General features: G+C 45.4%; 1 protein-coding gene across 1 annotated transcript; it reads left to right on the top strand.

Moving 5' to 3' along the window:
* Positions 1-11,639: 11,639 nt before the first annotated feature.
* Positions 11,640-15,358, top strand: LOC131184152 (uncharacterized). Its single transcript, XM_058155184.1, has 2 exons — positions 11,640-15,022; positions 15,161-15,358. Exon 1 carries the CDS (start codon positions 13,250-13,252, stop codon positions 14,186-14,188), a length of 939 nt encoding a protein of 312 aa, XP_058011167.1. The 5' UTR covers positions 11,640-13,249; the 3' UTR covers positions 14,189-15,022; positions 15,161-15,358.
* The last annotated feature ends 2,288 nt before the right edge of the window (positions 15,359-17,646 follow it).

The raw sequence follows: 17,646 nt of genomic DNA, 5'->3' as shown, positions 1-17,646 counted from the left end.
ACTTATCTTCAGACAGCTTGAAGATTGCAAACTCAGACGGCAGTGCAAAGAGCGTGGCGTGATGAAGGACAGGAACACGGGAAGAAATGTACCACAGAACAGTTTTGACTGCACACACCAATGAAGCATCCTACTGAAGGGGGCTTTTGCAACCCGTCTCATTGATAAAAATAATTCTGGAGGGTGAAAGGTGAAAGACTGACAGCCCAAGCAAGGCATACAAACTATAGAATTATATGGTTTCTACAGAGTGAGGATGCTGGATTCTATCTGGTATGGAGGAAGCAATGTTTCTACATTTGGGAGTTCCTTCCTTCTTTCCTTCCTCCCTCCCTCCCTCTTTCTTTCTCCTTCCTTCCTTCCTTTCCTTCCCTTTCTCCTTTTTTCTCCTTCCTTGCTTCCTTACTTCTTTCCTTCCTAACTTCCTCCCTCTTTTCCTCCTTCTTTCTCCTTCCTTCCTTCCTCCCTCCCTCCCTCCTTCCCTCTTCCTCTTCCTCCTTCCTTCCCTCTTCCTCTTTCTCCTTCCTTCCTTTCTTCCTTCCTTCCTTCTTTCCTCCCTCCCTCCCTCCCTCCCTCCATGCAGCATAAGTCAAGGTCTATCTGTAGCTATCGTTTTTGGCCAGCAAGCAATTCTTCATATTTGGGCAGCTAATGCATGCATCCATTTAACTCGTAACCTCCTTTTCTTTTACTACAGGTAGTCCTCGACTTACAACCACAGTTGATCCCCCCCCAATTTATGCTACTAAGTGAAACATTCGTTAAGCGGCTTTGCCCCATTTTACAACTTTTCTTTACCACGGTTGTTAAGTGAATCATTGCAGTTGTTAAATTAGCCAGCTGGTGGTTAAATTAATCCAGCTTCCCCCTTCACTTTCCTTGTCAGAAGGTCAGAAAAGTTGATCGCGTGACCTGGGGACACTGAGACCGTCGTAAATGCGAGTCAGTTGCCAAGCATCTGAATTTTGACCACGTGACCACGGGGGGGATGCTGCAGTGGTCGTAAGTATGAAAAACGGTCGTCAGTCACTTGTTACAGTGCTGCTGTAACTTCGAACAGTCACTAAATGAGCTGTTGTAAGCCAAGGACTACCCGGAGCCATAGAAGAAAAAGTGGGATGTAAATGTATCAGATTGAATAAATAAATTAAAACTCGAATTCAGAGCTAAACCCTGGTTCTCTTTGCCGCGTTGATTTTTTGACTTTTAGTGGCCTTATTTTGTAACTTCGAACGGTCACTAAATGAACTGTTTTAAGTTGAGGACTACCTGTCGTTCTTCAACAACTAACGTTCATTTCCCATTGCACAAGCGCGATCGGAGATCTTTCGACAGGAGCCTCAGCCCTACTTGGCACCTTGAACCCTGCTGCAGGAGCGAGCGGAGGGCAAGGGGGGGAGGGTTGTTCAGGAAAGGAAACCAGCTGGGGAAATGTGCCAGTGTTGGGAACTCGATGTACCCATGAACACCAGCCAGGCAAGGGCACCGAGTGATCCTCGGCTGGGATCCATGTTTCTGCTCAGCAGGAGAATGCCAGAACCTGCGACAGCTGCCTGCCTCTCCCGGTGCCCCGTCGCCTGCAGGGTCTAATCCCCTGCATGTACAGTAGACAGTCCTTGCATGCTTAAAAAGAAGAGTGAGGGAAGGGAAAGGAAGGGAAGAGGGAAGGGAAAAAAGGGCAAGGAGGAGAAGGGGAGGGAAGGGAAGAGGAAGGGAGGGGAGGAGAAGGGAAAGAGGAGGGGAGGGGAGGGAGGGAAAGGAAGGGAAGAAAGAAGGGAAGGACAAGGAGGAGAAGGAGGAGAAGGGGAAGAGAAGGGAGGGAGGGAGGGAAGGGAAGAGGGAAGAGGAAAGGAAGGACAAGGGCGGAAGGGAGGGAGGGAAGAGAAGGAGAAGAGAAGGAGGGAGGGAGGGAGGAAGAGGAAGGAAGGAAGGGTAAGAAGGAGAAGGGAAGGGAAGAGGAGGGAGGGAAGAGAAGGAGAAGAGGAGGGAGGGAAGGAAGGGAGGAAGGAGAAGGGAAGAGGAAGGAAGGATGAGGAGGGAAGGAAGGGAAGAGGAAGGGAGGAGAAGGGAAGAGGAGGAGAGGGAGGGAGGGAGGAGAAGGGAAGAGGGAAGAGAAGGGCAAGGAGAAGAGGAGTGAAGGGGAAGAGGACGAGAGGAGAAGGAAGAGAAGGGAGGGAAGAGGAAGGGAGGAAGAGGAGGGACTGGAGGAGAAGGGAGGGAAGGAGGGAAGGAAGGAAGGAAGAAAGAAGGAAGGACAAGGAGGAGAAGGGAGGGAAGGAGGAGGGAGGAGAAGGGAAGAGAAGGGAGGGAGGGAGGAAGAGAGGGAAGGAAGGGAAGGAAGGAGGAGAAGGAAGGAAGGGAAGAGGAGGAGAAGAGGAGGAGAAGGGAGGGAGGGAGGGAAGGAAGGGCAAGGAGGAGAAGGAAGGGAGGGAGGAGGAGGAGAGGAGAAGGGGATGAGAAGGGGAGGGGATGGAAAAGGGAGGGAGGAGAAGGGAAGGGAAGAGGAGGGGAGGAGAAGGGGAAGTGGAGGGGAAGGGAGCGAGGAGAAGGGAAGAGAGAAGGGAAGGGAAGGAGGAGAAGGGGAAGAGAAAGGAAGAGAAAGGGAGGGGAGGGGAGGGAAGGGAAGGACACTGCTGATTGTTGGGGAAAATCTTTCCCATTATCCAAGAAAATAAATCGATTTTTCACTCTTCCACCCTGCCTTTTTCCTGTAATTGCCCTGTACAATAAGTAAGCCTGCCCTTCCATTTCTTTTTGTGTCTTTGATTCTCCCAACGATAAGCTGCTGGCATCTGCGTCCCTGAGGCTGCCCGGCTGAACATCCTGCCTCTGTTCACAGAAGCAGCTGTAACCAGGTGAATCAAAGATCCAAACGATGTTCTAAGCTTGCTTAGTTGATTTTTCTGGGTCACAGTTTTGTGCCAAGCAAGCCTTGGCTGCAGAAGGGAAAGTCCAGATGGCAGAGGCAACTGCGCACCGCCAGCCCCTTTCCTGGGTGTGTCTGACCTTCATCTTCTCTTTCTTCACTCCATCTGAAGACACCCTTATTGGGGTACCCTGTGGACCCAAGAAAAGGGTCAATTCGGCTATCAAGTTAATTACATTATGTCAGGGGTCATATGCTGGCTGGGGAATTCTGGGAGCTGAAGTCCACAAGTCTTAAAGTCACCAAGTTTGGGGACCCCTGCGTTATGTGAATGTGCACAGGTCTGAGTACCCACAAGGTGACACCCTCTCTGTGGATGAGATAATGGGCCATGTTGGATAGATCCCATCCTGTAGGTGGTTCTTGTTTTTTCTGAATCTTCCCTATATGTGAAATACTGATTGTCGGTCACAACAGATGTTGTGTCAAATGTGCCACGACAGTCCAAAGATTCTGCTAATCAACCTCTCCAAATTCTCAAAATACCAACTGAAGAAATCAATGGGATTTGGAATATCTTCACAAAGAAAGACCCATTTGTATATATATTTAAAAAAACCTATATTATTGTATGAACTACGTCGTAATTGTCTGTCTAAAACAAAAACAAAGCAGAGTATCTTAGAAAAGGGGAGCCTCCCGTAATGGATAGGGTAGACTTTTACACTTGCACGAGTGTGCAAAATAAACAAGTTCTTGATCCTAAGTAGCTTAGGATCTCTTAAGTAGCTGTCAAGCTAAAAATGGACTATAAGTAATTTGGCAGCTGCCATTCCTCCCTCCCTCTCTCCCCCTCCCTTTCTCTCTCTCTCTCCCTCTCTCTCTCCCTCCCTCTCTCTCTTCCTCTCTCTTTCCCTCGTTCTCCCTCTCTCCCTCACTCTGTCTCTCTCTCCCCCTCCCACCCTCTCCCCCTCCCTCTCTCTCCCTCCCTTTCTCTCTCTCTCTCTCCCTCTCTTCCCCCCCTCTCCCTCCCATTCTCTCCCCTTCTCCCTCTCTCCTTCTCATCTACATGTGCATCTATCATGTGGAAGGACTAACCTAACTTCTGAAACGAAGCTGAACCACAGATTAGAATTGTGGCATCCTATACATTTGCATTTTCTGATTATTATTTTTTTCTGTCTATAAATAACACTATTAAAAAAAATGCCCTTCCCTTAAGGAAGGCAACAAGTAGTTGGATAATTCCGAAATGCATCTATTTGGTTCAAGCAACAGTTGTGCCCCTAGTAGGGTTTGTAGAATCAACTACATTTTCCTGGAGCTTTCAATACCCCGCACTACGAATCATGGTTTGCAAACCATAGCAGCCAGTTTCAAATAAGACACAAAGGTACAAATAAACAAGCTGCAGTTTGAGCTTAGCATACGGTGTTGGACCGACTGTCAAAAAACATTAACCCCTCAAAAATTGCTATTGTTCCTTTGCTCTGATTGGCTAGAAAACGATTCATGAGTTAAGAGAATATATTTATCTATCTTAGACTGGAATCTGATGTAACTCAACCTGGGAATTAATTCTTCTGAGCACAACAAGGTTGTGCCTGAAGTAAACATACACAGCTTGGTATCTTTAGTAACACGTGCAAAAAAAAACAACCAAAGTATTTTCTATTATTATTATTATTATTATTACATACATTCTCCCCCTCCCCCCCAAATATGTCTGCTGGAAATACCTATCATCCTCAGTCACTTGGTTGAGGTGATAAAACAATATTTAACACATTTGAAGAAACAGGTTAATTTCTATCTCTTTTTTTCTTGCAGTATGAAATAAAATAGAAAAACATCCTGGGGAAACATTGGCATAGCTTCTCTATTTTAGCCAGAAGGAAAATCTTCTCTTCCACCTTAATGGATGGGATGGGATGGGATAGGATAGGATGGGATGGGATGGGATAGGATAGGATAAGATAGGGTAGGGTAGGGTAGGGTAGGGTAGCATTGCATAGGATAGGGCAGGGCAGGGCAGGGCAGGGCAGAACAGAATAGGATAGAATAGGAAAGGGTAGGGTAGGGTAGGGTAGGGTAGCATTGCATAGGATATGGCAGGGCAGGGCAGAATAGGATAGGGTAGGGTAGGGTAGGGTAGCATTGCATAGGATAGGGCAGGGCAGGGCAGAACAGGACAGGATAGGATAGGGTAGGGTAGGGTAGGGTAGGGTAGAGTAGGGTAGGGTAGGGTAGCATTGCATAGGATGGGGCAGGGCAGGGCAGAATAGGATAGGATAGGGTAGGGTAGGGTAGGGTAGGGTAGCATTGCATAGGATGGGGCAGGGCAGGGCAGGGCAGAACAGAATAGGATAGAATAGGATAGGGTGGGGTAGGGTAGGTAGGGTAGGTGGCATTGCATAGGATATGGCAGGGCAGGGCAGAATAGGATAGGGTAGGGTAGGGTAGGGTAGCATTGCATAGGATAGGGCAGGGCAGGGCAGAACAGGACAGGATAGGATAGGGTAGGGTAGGGTAGGGTAGGGTAGGGTAGCATTGCATAGGATGGGGCAGGGCAGGGCAGAATAGGATAGGGTAGGGTAGGGTAGGGTAGCATTGTATAAAATAGGGCAGGGCAGGGCAGGGCAGAACAGAATAGGATAGAATAGGAAAGGGTAGGGTAGGGTAGGGTAGGGTAGCATTGCATAGGATATGGCAGGGCAGGGCAGAATAGGATAGGGTAGGGTAGGGTAGGGTAGCATTGCATAGGATAGGGCAGGGCAGAACAGGATAGGATAGGATAGGGTAGGGTAGGGTAGCATTGCATAGGATGGGGCAGGGCAGGGCAGAACAGGACAGGACAGAATACAGGTAGTCCTCGACTTATGACCACAACTGAGCCCAAAATTTCTGTTCTGAGACATTTGTTAAGTGTGTTTTGCCCCATTTTATGACTTTTCCTGCCACACTTGTTCGGTGAATCACTGCAGCTGATTAGTAACCAGGTTGCTAAGTGAATCGCATTGACTTTGCTTGTCAGAAGGTTGTAAAAGGAGAATCACGTGACCCCAGGACACTGCAACCATCATAAATATAAATCCGTTGCCAAGCATCCGAATGTTGATCCCATGATCGTGAGGATGCTGCCAAGGCCGTAACTATGAAAAATGGTCCTAAATCACATTTTTCCAGTGCTGTTGTAACTTTGAACGGTCACTAAACGAACTGGACCCAGGGACCGGAAAATTCATTGTTAGTGGAACGGTCATTAAACAAGACAAGACATGACCAGGACTTGTAACCTTCCATTGATTTGCTTTGGGTTTCAACTCAGATGAAATCCAAATGGAATAATTCTATAAATGGAATGGAATCATTCAATTTCAAAGCTAGTTTTCTTAGCACTTCTCTCTCGTTGTCACATAGTCGGTTTGTTTTTGCCCTGCATTTGCCTTGTACTACGAAGCCATGAGTGCATGATGCAACATGGGGCTTGGGGTTAGGTTTATCTACTTGTCACGGAGCCTGATGCTGATTACAGCCAGGAAAGAGCGGTTGGCCCAATGACACCCAACTGTTCTGTCTCCTTCCCCACTTCAGAGCAACGAGCTGGCCTTCAGCCAGTGGATTCACAGCTCTTATCAGTCCTGGCAGAGAAATCGCAGCTGCCTGCCAAAATTCAGACAAATGACTCACGGAGTAAGACTTTCAGCTCTTTTTGAAACAGTTCAGCTAATTTTTGCTTCCCGTGGAATGAGAGCAGTCCCAAAGCTCCTTATATATCCTGTGGGATGGGGCTCCTGCCCCACACTTCCCTTTGATGATGCCGCCTCTCTAATCTTCTGAAGCGCGGGTCGATCCAAGCTTGATTATTATTATCAGCTGGGTCTGAAGGTGTAGCCTGGGGAAGGGAGGAATCAGGGGATGACGACCTCATTACGTCCTCCGACTGGTCTGGTTCTGGCTCCTGGAGCCGAGCCAAAGGAATCGGTGCTCCCGAGGTAAGCCTTACCGGCCCTTCCCCCTCACTCTTGGAGTCACTTTCGGGCATGGGGCCAGGTTCGGGGGCTGGAGTCACAACACCCAACCGTCTTCTGTGCCAAATAGACAATAAAGCAGGGCTGTTGTTGCTGTTGTTGTTGAGTCGCTAAATCATACCCAACTTTTTGTGACCTCATGGACACACACCCCAGGCCCTTCTGTCCTCCACTGCCTCCCAGAGTTTGTCCAAATTCACGTTCATTGTGTTGATGACACCATCTAACCATCTCATCTTCTGCTGTCCCTTCTCCTTTTGCCTTCCATCTTTCCCAGCATCAGGGTCTTCTCCAAGGAGTCCTCATTTGGTGGCCAAAGTACTGTACTTTTCAGAGTATAAGACACACTTTTTTCATCTCTAAAAGAGAATGGAATGTTGGTGTCTTTTATACACTGAATACAGCCATTTTTGCCCGCCCGAAATCCTGCCCCTTGCATTCCCGTTTTTGCCAAAAACAGGCTCGTTTTTGCCAAAAAGAGGCCTGTTTTTGGCAAAAACGGGATGCGCATAAAGTTTGGGAGGTCTGCAGAGCAGTGGTAGGTTGTTCCCATTTCTGTCCGGTTCTTGTGAACCGGTAGTAAAAGTGGTGGGAGGCTCCGCCCACCTGCCCAGACATCATAATTGACGATCTGTGTGCAGAAGCTTCTGTGCATGCACGCACACGCTCCCATTGCAAACCGGTAGTAAAAGTAAGTAGAACCCACCCCTGCTGCAGAGCGCTTCTGGCGGCTGGGGAGGGCAAAGAGGTGATGCGTGGGAGGTTTGGGAAGCCAAAAACATCCTGTTTTTTGAAAAAATGGGGGTGTTTTTGTCCTCCCCAGCCCCCAGAAGCACTCTGCAGGCCTCCCAAACTCTCTGTGCATCCCATTTTTGTGAAAAACGGACCTGATTCTCTCAAAAAACGGATAAACAGAGGGTTTGGGAGGCCTACAGAGTTCTCCTGGGGGCGGGGAGGGCAAAAAATTTTTTGTCTTGTTTACCTCTTCAAATCTTGGTGCGTCTTATACTCCAGTGCATCTTATAGTCCGAAAAAAATGGTATTTGAGCTTCAGTTTCAGGATCTGTCTTTCCAAAAGACAGTGAGGGTTGATTTCCTTTAGAATTCAGATAAATGAAGTGCTAACAGGCACAGAGACTAGTTGGCCAATTGATATTTCTCAATCATGTCTGCTGTTGTCGTTCAGTCACTAAGGATATCCAACTCTCTGCAACCCACAGACCAGGGGTCTCCAACTTTGGCAACTTGGAGACTTGTGGACTTCAACTCCCAGAATTCCTCAGCCAGCTTTGCTGCCATAGACTACAGTAGGCCAGTCCCTGGCTCCAGCCCCGTGTGCTCCAATGTCTCCTAGACACTATCTAATCATCTCATCCTCTTCCATCGCCTTCTCCTTTCTCCTTCCATCTTTCTCAACATGAGGGTCTTCTCCAAGGAGTCCTTTCTTCTCATTTGGCAGCCAAAGTATGTGAGCTCCAATTTCTGGACCTGTCCTTCCAAAGGAACACTTGGGTTAATTTCCTTTAAGGTTGACTAACAGAAAGTAACCTACATATTAAGAATGTTTACACAGAATAAAAGACTAATAAAAAAGAAAAGAGAAAAAGGAGGGGGGGGGAGAGAGAGAGAGAGAAAGAAAGAAAGAAAGAAAGAAAGAAAGAAAGAAAGAAAGAAAGAAAGAAAGAAAGAAAGAAAGAAAGAAAAGTGCAAGAAACAAAAAAAAAGAACAAAACTAAACTTTAGAAAATTAGATCTTCCTTCTTTTCCACAGAAAATTACAATTTTGTTATCCTTCCTTTTTCTTAAATGTTATGAAAATCCGTTCAGTGCCTCTTTACAAGGGAAATCTCTTAATGCTAGAAATGTTAATATTATGTAAAATTACATGCAAAAATGTGGAATCTATTTTTTCAGGAACTTATTTTCAAGAAATTGAATTGTTGTTGTTGCTTGTTATTATTATTATTAATTATTATTATTAATTATTCCAGGCTTTGTGACTGTATACAGTCTAGTTTTCTTTTCAATCTGAAATGTTCCTACCTTGTGTAATACTTTCCCATATAGGTGATGTGCTGAGATGCTTTGTAATTTTCCTTTCCCTGTTTTTCTCTCTCATTTGCTATTATTTATCATTATTTCCATTTTCTTTTCTTTTTTTCTTCTTCTTAGTTTGGTTCCTTGTGCTTTTGGTGGGTAATTTGTTTCTTTATCTCTCTCTATTTTTTTAAAAGCCTCGTTAATAGAATAGAATAGAATAGAATTCTTTATTGGCCAAGTGTGATTGGACACAAGGAATTTGTCTTTATAACATAATGTTTCAAAAAATATTTAAACTCTTATCTATTAACAACAACAAAAGGCCTCCCGTTTGAACACCAAAACTGAAAAATATATTTTGCTGCACTGGGCCAGATGACGTCTTTGAAACTCAAGATTAGATCTGGGGGCCAGAATTTGGTGAGAGGGATTAATTGCCTAGGGTTGGCCCTTAAAAGACCCCCCAGGACTTTCCCTACTCATGTGATATTGTTGCTACAGTACTTTCTTCTTCTACTTCAGACTGCCTATTTTGGTTTCGGCTCAGGAACATCTGCAAGCATCTGCAGAGATCTGACAAGAAGATGACCTTTTAAACTTAATCAAGCTGAAGGCTCACAGCTACCCTGGCGTGGGAGGCAGAAGATGTGGTCAGAGATATTTTGGCATAGAGGAAGCTAATGGAGCTGGTGCAGCTTCCTTATCACCCACCCACCCTCTTCCTAAAGAAAGATACAGAAATTTTGTCAAGTTGCTCAAAAATAAGAGGAGGAAATGGCCACATTATACTATTTCAAGGGGCAGGGGGAAAAAATCTGTTTGTTCCTGAATCTTCTTCATGGTAGCAGGTCCTCTGGGGTAGAAGTAATCCTCAATTTATAGCCAGTCGTTTAAGGTTCTTTAAAGGTAAAGGTCCCCTTGCACATGTGCTAGTCGTTCCCAACTCTAGGGGGCGGTGCTCATCTCCGTTTCTGAACCGAAGAGCCAGCGCTGTCCGAAGACCTCTCGGTGGTCACGTGGCCGGCATGACTAAACGCCAAAGGCGCATGGAACGCTGTTACCTTCCTACCAAAGGTGGTCACTATTTTTCTACTTGCATTTTTTAAGTGCTTTCGAATTGCTAGGTTGGCAGAAGCTGGGACAAGTAACGGGAGCTCACCCCGTTACACAGCAGCATTAGGGATTCGAACTGCTGAACTGCCAACCTTTTGATTGACAAGCTCAGAGTCTTACCATTCATTTAGTCCCTATTCAGTTACAAGGGATGCAGTGGCTCAGGGGCTAAGACACTGAACAGATTTCTGGGAGTTGAAGTCCTCCAGGCTTAAAGTTGCCAAGGTTGGAGACCCATGTCTTATACTAAAGAAAAGACCTTGACTTAGTTTCCGATTGGTCTAAAACTTGGCAACTCCAAATCTCTACCAGCAAATGCTCAGTCTTACAAATTGGAAAAAAGAATCCTATCAACAAGTACAAACTTGATGGTCATTACCTTACTGACGACCCCCACCCTGTCAAAGATCTTGGAGTTCTCATATCAAATGACCTAAATGCCAAAGCCCACTGCAACTACATAGCAAAAAAGGCTCTAAAAGTAGTTAACCTAATTTTACGCAGCTTCTTTTCCAAAAACTCTACACTACTAACTAGAGCGTACAAAACATTTGCCAGACCTATTCTTGAATACTGCTCATCAGTCTGAAACCCACACCACATCTCTGACATAAATACAATAGAACGCATCCAGAAATATTTTACTAGAAGAGTTCTTCACTCCTCCGAAAACAACAAAATACCTTATGCCACCAGGCTTGAAATCCTGGGATTAGAAAACTTACAACTACGTCGACTTCGACATGACCTGTGTTTAACACACAAAATCATCTATTGCAATATCCTTCCTGTAAATGACTACTTCAGCTTCAAAATAAGGGCCTCTGGTGGCTCAGACTGTTAAGACAGTCTGTTTTAAAACACAGCTGCTTGCAATTACTGCAGATTCAAGTCCCACCAGGCCCAAGGTTGACTCAGCCTTCCATCCTTTATAAGATAGGTAAAATGAGGACCCAGATTGTTGGGGGCAATAAAAGTTGACTTTGTATATAATATACAAATGGATGAAGACTATTGCTTAACACAGTGTAAGCCGCCCTGAGTCTTCGGAGAAGGGCGGGATATAAATGCAAATTAAAAAAAAAATCGCAATATTACAAGAGCAAAAAATAGATTCAAGCTTAATATCAACCGCTTCAAACTTGATTGCAGAAAATATGACTTCTGCAACAGAGTTGTTAATGCTTGGAACTCATTACCTGACTCCATAGTCTCTACAAAAAATCCCAAAATCTTCAACCAAAAACTGTCTACTATTGACCTCACCCCATTCCTAAGAGGACTATAAGGGGTGTGCATAAGAGCACAAAAGTGCCTACCGTTCCTGTCCTATTGTTCTCTTTATTATATCTAATTAATATAGCTATGCATATCCTTTACACACACACACATATATATATATACATACATATTTCATGATATGTTTTTTTTTACTATGACAATGTTTATGTATACTGTTGTGACAAAATTAAATAAAATAAAAAATAAAAAAATCCACCCTGCGTGAGTCAGTTGGTTGAAAGTATCCATCAACACACCCATCACTGTTCACCAGCCCTGGGTCAGAGAAGAAGAAGAAAAAAAAAATAGCGCACACACAGCGCATCAGCAAAACACAAGAATGCATCTCCCCGAACGGGTGTGAAGTGTGTAGGCGAGCTATTCTCAGCCTCATCCTACACAAGATCCTGGATGGGGACTTTGCAATTTGGGGCAAAAGGGTTTGTGTTGTACAGCTAAACAGGATGAGGTTAGAATGTTCTGCATCACAGCAGCACGGCAAACTTTTTTAGGACAGCTCATTTTGCCCCTCATTTATTTATGCGTCACATGATATAGCTGTGTTTGGAGGGGCAGAGAGAGAGAGAGAGAGAGAGAGAGAGAGAGAAGGGTGGGTGGACAGAATCCTTAAAACGACAACAACAACAACTGGAAGACACACTTGCTTCTCTATTTGGCTTTGATGAAAACTGTAAATGGGTCTTGGAGGAGGTTCAGGGACTATAAGGCACCATGGTTGGCTAACCCATAGTCCACGCCATACGTTTCTGCAACATATCGCAGGGTGTTGAGGTTTCCTTGCAAACGAATTGCAAGGGTCTCCCAAGTTACCGTCCCTCAAAAAGCAACAAGTTGGAAATTGATCCATTAAAGGATTTGTTGGTCTCCAACCCATAAGTTTCATGCAGCCCCCTCCCGCCATATGTTGTGGGATACAGTTGTTTTATGCAACATGCTATGAACACCCAAGTTGTTTGTGAATGTGGTATATATATATCTCTCTTTCATATCTATTTTCCATATCCATCTTCCAGCTCTCTCTCTCTCTCGCTCTCTCTCTCATCTTTCATATCTATCTTCCATCTCTCCATCTTTCATATCTTCCATCTCTGTTCTCTTTCATATCTTCCATATTTATCTTCCATCTCTCTCTCCCTCTCTCTCTCTCTCTCTCATATCTTCCATATCTATCTTCCATGTCTCTTTCATATCTTCCATATCTATCTTCCATATTTATCTTCCATCTCTTTCTCTCTTTCATATCTTCGATAGCTATCTTCCATCTCTCTCTCTCTGTCTATTCATTCATCTACCCACCCATCCATCCACGTGCCAGCATACATTGTCAAGGATTTTTTTATCTCAATTGTTTTATTAAATTGTTATTATATACAGCAACCTCCATTTCTTTTGTATCGCAACCTCCTCCAGTTACATAATGACAAAACCAAGAAATTATGTATTTGCCCTATAAAGAAGATACTGCATATCTGATTACATCAGAAGACAATGAACAAAGCGATTGGAGGTGGCTTATTCATACTCGGACAAAGTCTTCCCCAACCAAGGACCTTCCTGATGTCTTCGAACCCAGACTTCTTAGCTTAGACGGCCTTGACTTCATTTAGGCACATGATAGTTGGGAACACAGCGCTACCACAAAAGTGTGGTTGGTTTCTCTTCTTATCTATAATGATTAAGCCCAGGTGGGATTAAAATAATTTAATAACCGGTTCTGTGCCCTAATGGCCAGCTGGGTGGGCGTGGCCATGGTGGGTATGGCCAGGGGATGTGACAGGCAGCACTCGGCCTCCTGCACCCCCCTGGGAGCAAAAATGGGTCGCGGGGGGGCCACACTGACCCCCCCATGACCCGTTTTGGGCCTAGTAGGCCTCCCTGCACTTAACAGGGAGCCAAAATGGAGTGCGTGGAGACTCCTGGAAAGGGCGGGGTGGGGAAGGGAGGGGCCAGCCAGCAATTTGGTTTCGGGGTGAGTTATCATCTACACGCTGATGATACTCAGCTGTATTTTTCCACCCCGGACCACCCCAACGAAGCGGTCGAAGTACTGTCCCGGTGCCTGGAAGCTGTACGGGTCTGGATGGGGAGAAACAGACTCAAGCTCAATCCCTCCAAGACGGAGTGGCTGTGGATGCCGGCACCCCGGTACAGTCAGCTGCATCCACAGCTGACTGTTGGGGGCGAGTTAGTGGCCCCAAAGGAGGTGATTCGCAACTTGGGCGTCCTCCTGGATGGTAGGCTGTCCTTTGATGAACATCTGGCAGCCGTCTCCAGGAGGGCCTTTTACCAAGTTTGCTTGGTGCGCCAGTTGCGTCCCTTCCTTGACCGGGATGCCTTATGCACAGTCACTCATGCTCTGGTTACGTCTCGGTTGGATTACTGCAATGCTCTCTACATGGGGCTGCCCTTGAGGTGCACCCGGAGGCTGCAGTTAGTCCAGAATGCGGCTGCACAAGTAGTAATGGGAGCCACTCGTGGCTCCCACGTAACACCACTGCTCCGTAGTCTGCACTGGCTTCCTGTGGTCTTTCGGGTGCGCTTCAAGATTTTGGTTACCACCTTTAAAGCGCTCCATGGCTTAGGACCCGGGTACTTACGAGACCACCTGCTGTTACCCTATGCCTCCCACCGACCCGTACGCTCTCATAGAGAGGGTCTCCTCAGGGTGCCGTCCGCCAAACAGTGTCGGCTGGCGGCCCCCAGGAGTAGGGCCTTCTCTGTGGGAGCATCAACGCTCTGGAATGAACTTCCCCCTGGCCTACGTCAAGTGCCTGATCTTCGGACCTTCCGTCGTGAGCTAAAAACATACTTATTTATTCAAGCGGGACTGGCATAATAGTTGATTTTAAATTGGGGTTTTATTAATATTTTTTTTAAAAAATTTAAATTTAATTTTGATTATCAGCCTTTTTTTGTAATTTGCTATTTTTTAATTTGGTTTTAATTGTACATATTCTGTGTTTTATCTCTGGCTGTACACCGCCCTGAGTCCTTCGGGAGAAGGGCGGTATAAAAATTTGATAAATAAAATAAATAAATAAATAAATAAATTTAACAACCGGTTCACCCAAATCAGCGTGAACTGGCTGAATCCCACCACTAATTAAGCCCCACACTGCTCCATCTATTTGCAGGTTCCCTCGACTGTAGGAGAAGGAGTGGCAAATCCTGGGGTGGAGTTAAAAGCGGAATCAGCCTAGAATCCCTGTGTAGCCATAAGCAAACTAAGTTCAACCTCCCTTGAACTCTATGGATCTTTGTCTAACTCCTAGCAGGTGCTAACAGTTAGTTAAAATAGATTCCTGTGCATCGGCTTGATTAGCAATAAGTCAATTTAACTGGACCTCAGTGTGGATCTGGTCTTTTGTACCTGACATTGACTGGCTTAGATTAGCTTCCTCGAGGAAACTTCAAAACATCTACAAGTAGGTGGATCTAAAGAAGCACATTTTACTCCCACTGAAGCAAACTGTTTTCTGCTTCCTCTTTTTCTCCCTTAGCTGACAATTCGGTTGCTATTCTACTTCCTCACTTGCTTCCGGAAAGCAACCGTTTCCAGCTACACCCAAACTCAATACAGTCTCTATCGGCATTATCATCCAATACATTTGCATGAGTCTTTCACAATGCCTAACACTCTTCTAGCAAAAGAAAATCCTTCAGAGCAGGGGTCTCCAACCTTGGCAACTTTAAGACTTGTGGACTTCAACTCCCAGAGTTCCTCAGCCAGCAAAGCTGGCTGAGGAACTCTGGGAGTTGAAGTCCACAAGTCTTAAAGTTGCCAAGGTTGGAGACCCCTGCTTCAGAGGACTTTGGCAAACAAAAAGTAGGGAGGGGGGCATTGCTAAGTCCAGCCCGTCAGCCCTGGAAACCATCTTTTTCTGATGTGGAAGCCACATCAAAATGTATTTTTAACACTCATCTGGCTCCTTTAAATTGACAGTTCTTCCATTATCTTATTAGTGTAGAATAGAGGTCTCCAACCTTGGCAATTTTACGACTTGTGGACTTCAACTTCCAGAATTCCTCAGCCAGCATAAATTCCTCAGCCAGAATTTCCTCCCAGAGGAATTCTGGGACTTGAAGTCCACAAGTCGTAAAATTGCCACGGTTGGAGACCCCTAGTGTAGAACATTGAGATACAGGATTGTGAGAAGAGTTGTGAGTCAATGTCACTAAATAAGAACTGCACATGAACAGGGTTTGGAACCCTATCCAAATACCAAGGCATACAGCTGCTACATCCAGAATTTGTCATAGGTTCTCGGAATACCAGGTGTGGTGGGTGGGAATTCTAGGGTTTGCACAGCCAAGAGATTTTGAGAAGGTCAGGGTTTGCACCCTTATTGGTTGAAGAAACTTCAAAGATCATCCTGAGTAGAGTGATTCACTCAACAGCCTAATCTGGTTTAAGTCGGGTTGCAGGTATTTGCCTGAAATAGTATAGGGTTTCCTGCCTGAGCAGGGGGTTGGGCTAGAAGACCTCCAATGACCCTTCCAATTCTGTTATTCTGTTAAGGTAGCTGCTATCTCAGTTCCAAACTGAGCAAGGGGCTAAGAAGTAGGTACATCCCAGAATGGAGGCTGGTCAGCAGTGGTAAGATCAGTGGTGAAAAACCTTGATGCTTTACATCGGGGGTGTCAAACTCAAGGGCCGCGGTGTGGCTCAGGCTGTAAGAAGCCTGTTATTAAAAAACACAGCTGCCTGCAATTACTGCAGGTTCTAGTCCCACCAGGTCCAAGGTTGACTCAGCCTTCCATCCTTTATAAGGTAGGTAAAATGAGGACCCAGATTGTTGGGCGGGCAATAAGTTGACTTTGTAAATATACAAATAGAATGAGACTATTGCCTTACACATTGTAAGCCGCCCTGAGTCTTCGGAGAAGGGCGGGATATAAATGTAAATAAATAAATAAAAAAAGGCCCGGGGGCCACATCCACTGGGTGCTTAGATCTGGTCCAGAGGGCCACCCTGGAAACAGTGAAGGACCAGCCTATGGTGCGGGTGGCTTTCCTGGCCTTGGTTTTCGCTGGCAGAGGGCTGCAGGAGGCCATTGCAGCCGAAAATGGAGCTAAGGAGCCCGTTTCTGCTGGCAGAGCACTCAGGCCACCGCAGGCGCCCCTGACACGAGTGACATCACACTGGCCATGCCCACCCTGGCCACACACCCCCAGCCCCCCCCCCCGAGGTCAAACACAACCCTGATGCGGCCCTCAATGAAATCAAGTTTGATACCCCTGCTTTACATGATATGAAGAAGTACTTCATTAAATGGATACATGCTATATGTTGCCATTTTTACTAGATTATTATCCTCCTTTATTATTTTTTATAAATAACTCAAATTGGCGAACATGCTTCATACTTCTTCCTCCTATTTTCTCCACAGCAACAACCCTGTGAGGTGGGTTGGGTTAAAAAAGAGAGTAACTGGCCCAAAGATACCCAGCCAGCTTTCATGCCCAAGGTGGAACTAGAACTCACCATCTCCTGGTGATTGGCCCAAAGTCAGCCACCCGGCTTTCCTGGCTAAGGCGGGAATAGAACTCACCGTTGACTTGTGATTGGCCCAAAGTCAGCCACCCGGTTTTCATGTCTAAAGCAGGACTCGAACTCATGTCTCCCGTTTTCTAACCTGGTGCCTTCATCACTAGACTGAACTGGCTCAGGTTATGTTTTTTGACAACTTAATTGTTCATTGATGTTACAGCCATTATTTTATAAGACTTTTTTTTAAAAGGACCTTCTAATAGGAAAATACAAAATTATAATAGACACTTTTACTGTGTCACGAATGCAAAATTTAAAAGACACACTTTATGTGTCTGTTTGTGTGTGTGTGTAAAATTCGCCATCATCTTGACTTTGTAAATTGATAGCTTAGTAGGAACGTTGGTTTTAAAACAAAGTTAGGTAAAAAGTTGAAAACAATCTTGAGGGAGAAATGGCTTAACACGGCAAAAGATCTGGTTTGCTGTGCCAAAAGGCGGCAAGCAGTTTCTGACTACAGTACACAATTTTTTTTTTGGGGGGGGGTAAGAGCCTTATGACTCAATTGGGAATTGCTGGACCAATTAGTTGCTTGCGGAGTTCGCTGTCACCAAGGGATGTAGCAAAATCCCTGCTGGCAAGCTATGTTCTCTCTGTGTAATTCGTTATAAGCAAATAAACAGAAGTGCTCGGGAAGGAGGTATTACTTCAGGGTTAACTCTTTAGTCGCTGAAGAGTACCGGAGCCTGACTGGCGGGAAACAAGAGACTCTCAAATCCTCTTCCGAACTTGTTGAGAAACT

The sequence above is a fragment of the Ahaetulla prasina genome, chromosome 12, assembly GCF_028640845.1.
Source record: "Ahaetulla prasina isolate Xishuangbanna chromosome 12, ASM2864084v1, whole genome shotgun sequence".
Classification (NCBI taxonomy): domain Eukaryota; kingdom Metazoa; phylum Chordata; class Lepidosauria; order Squamata; family Colubridae; genus Ahaetulla; species Ahaetulla prasina.
This window is presented reverse-complemented; position numbering and strand designations above follow the sequence as displayed.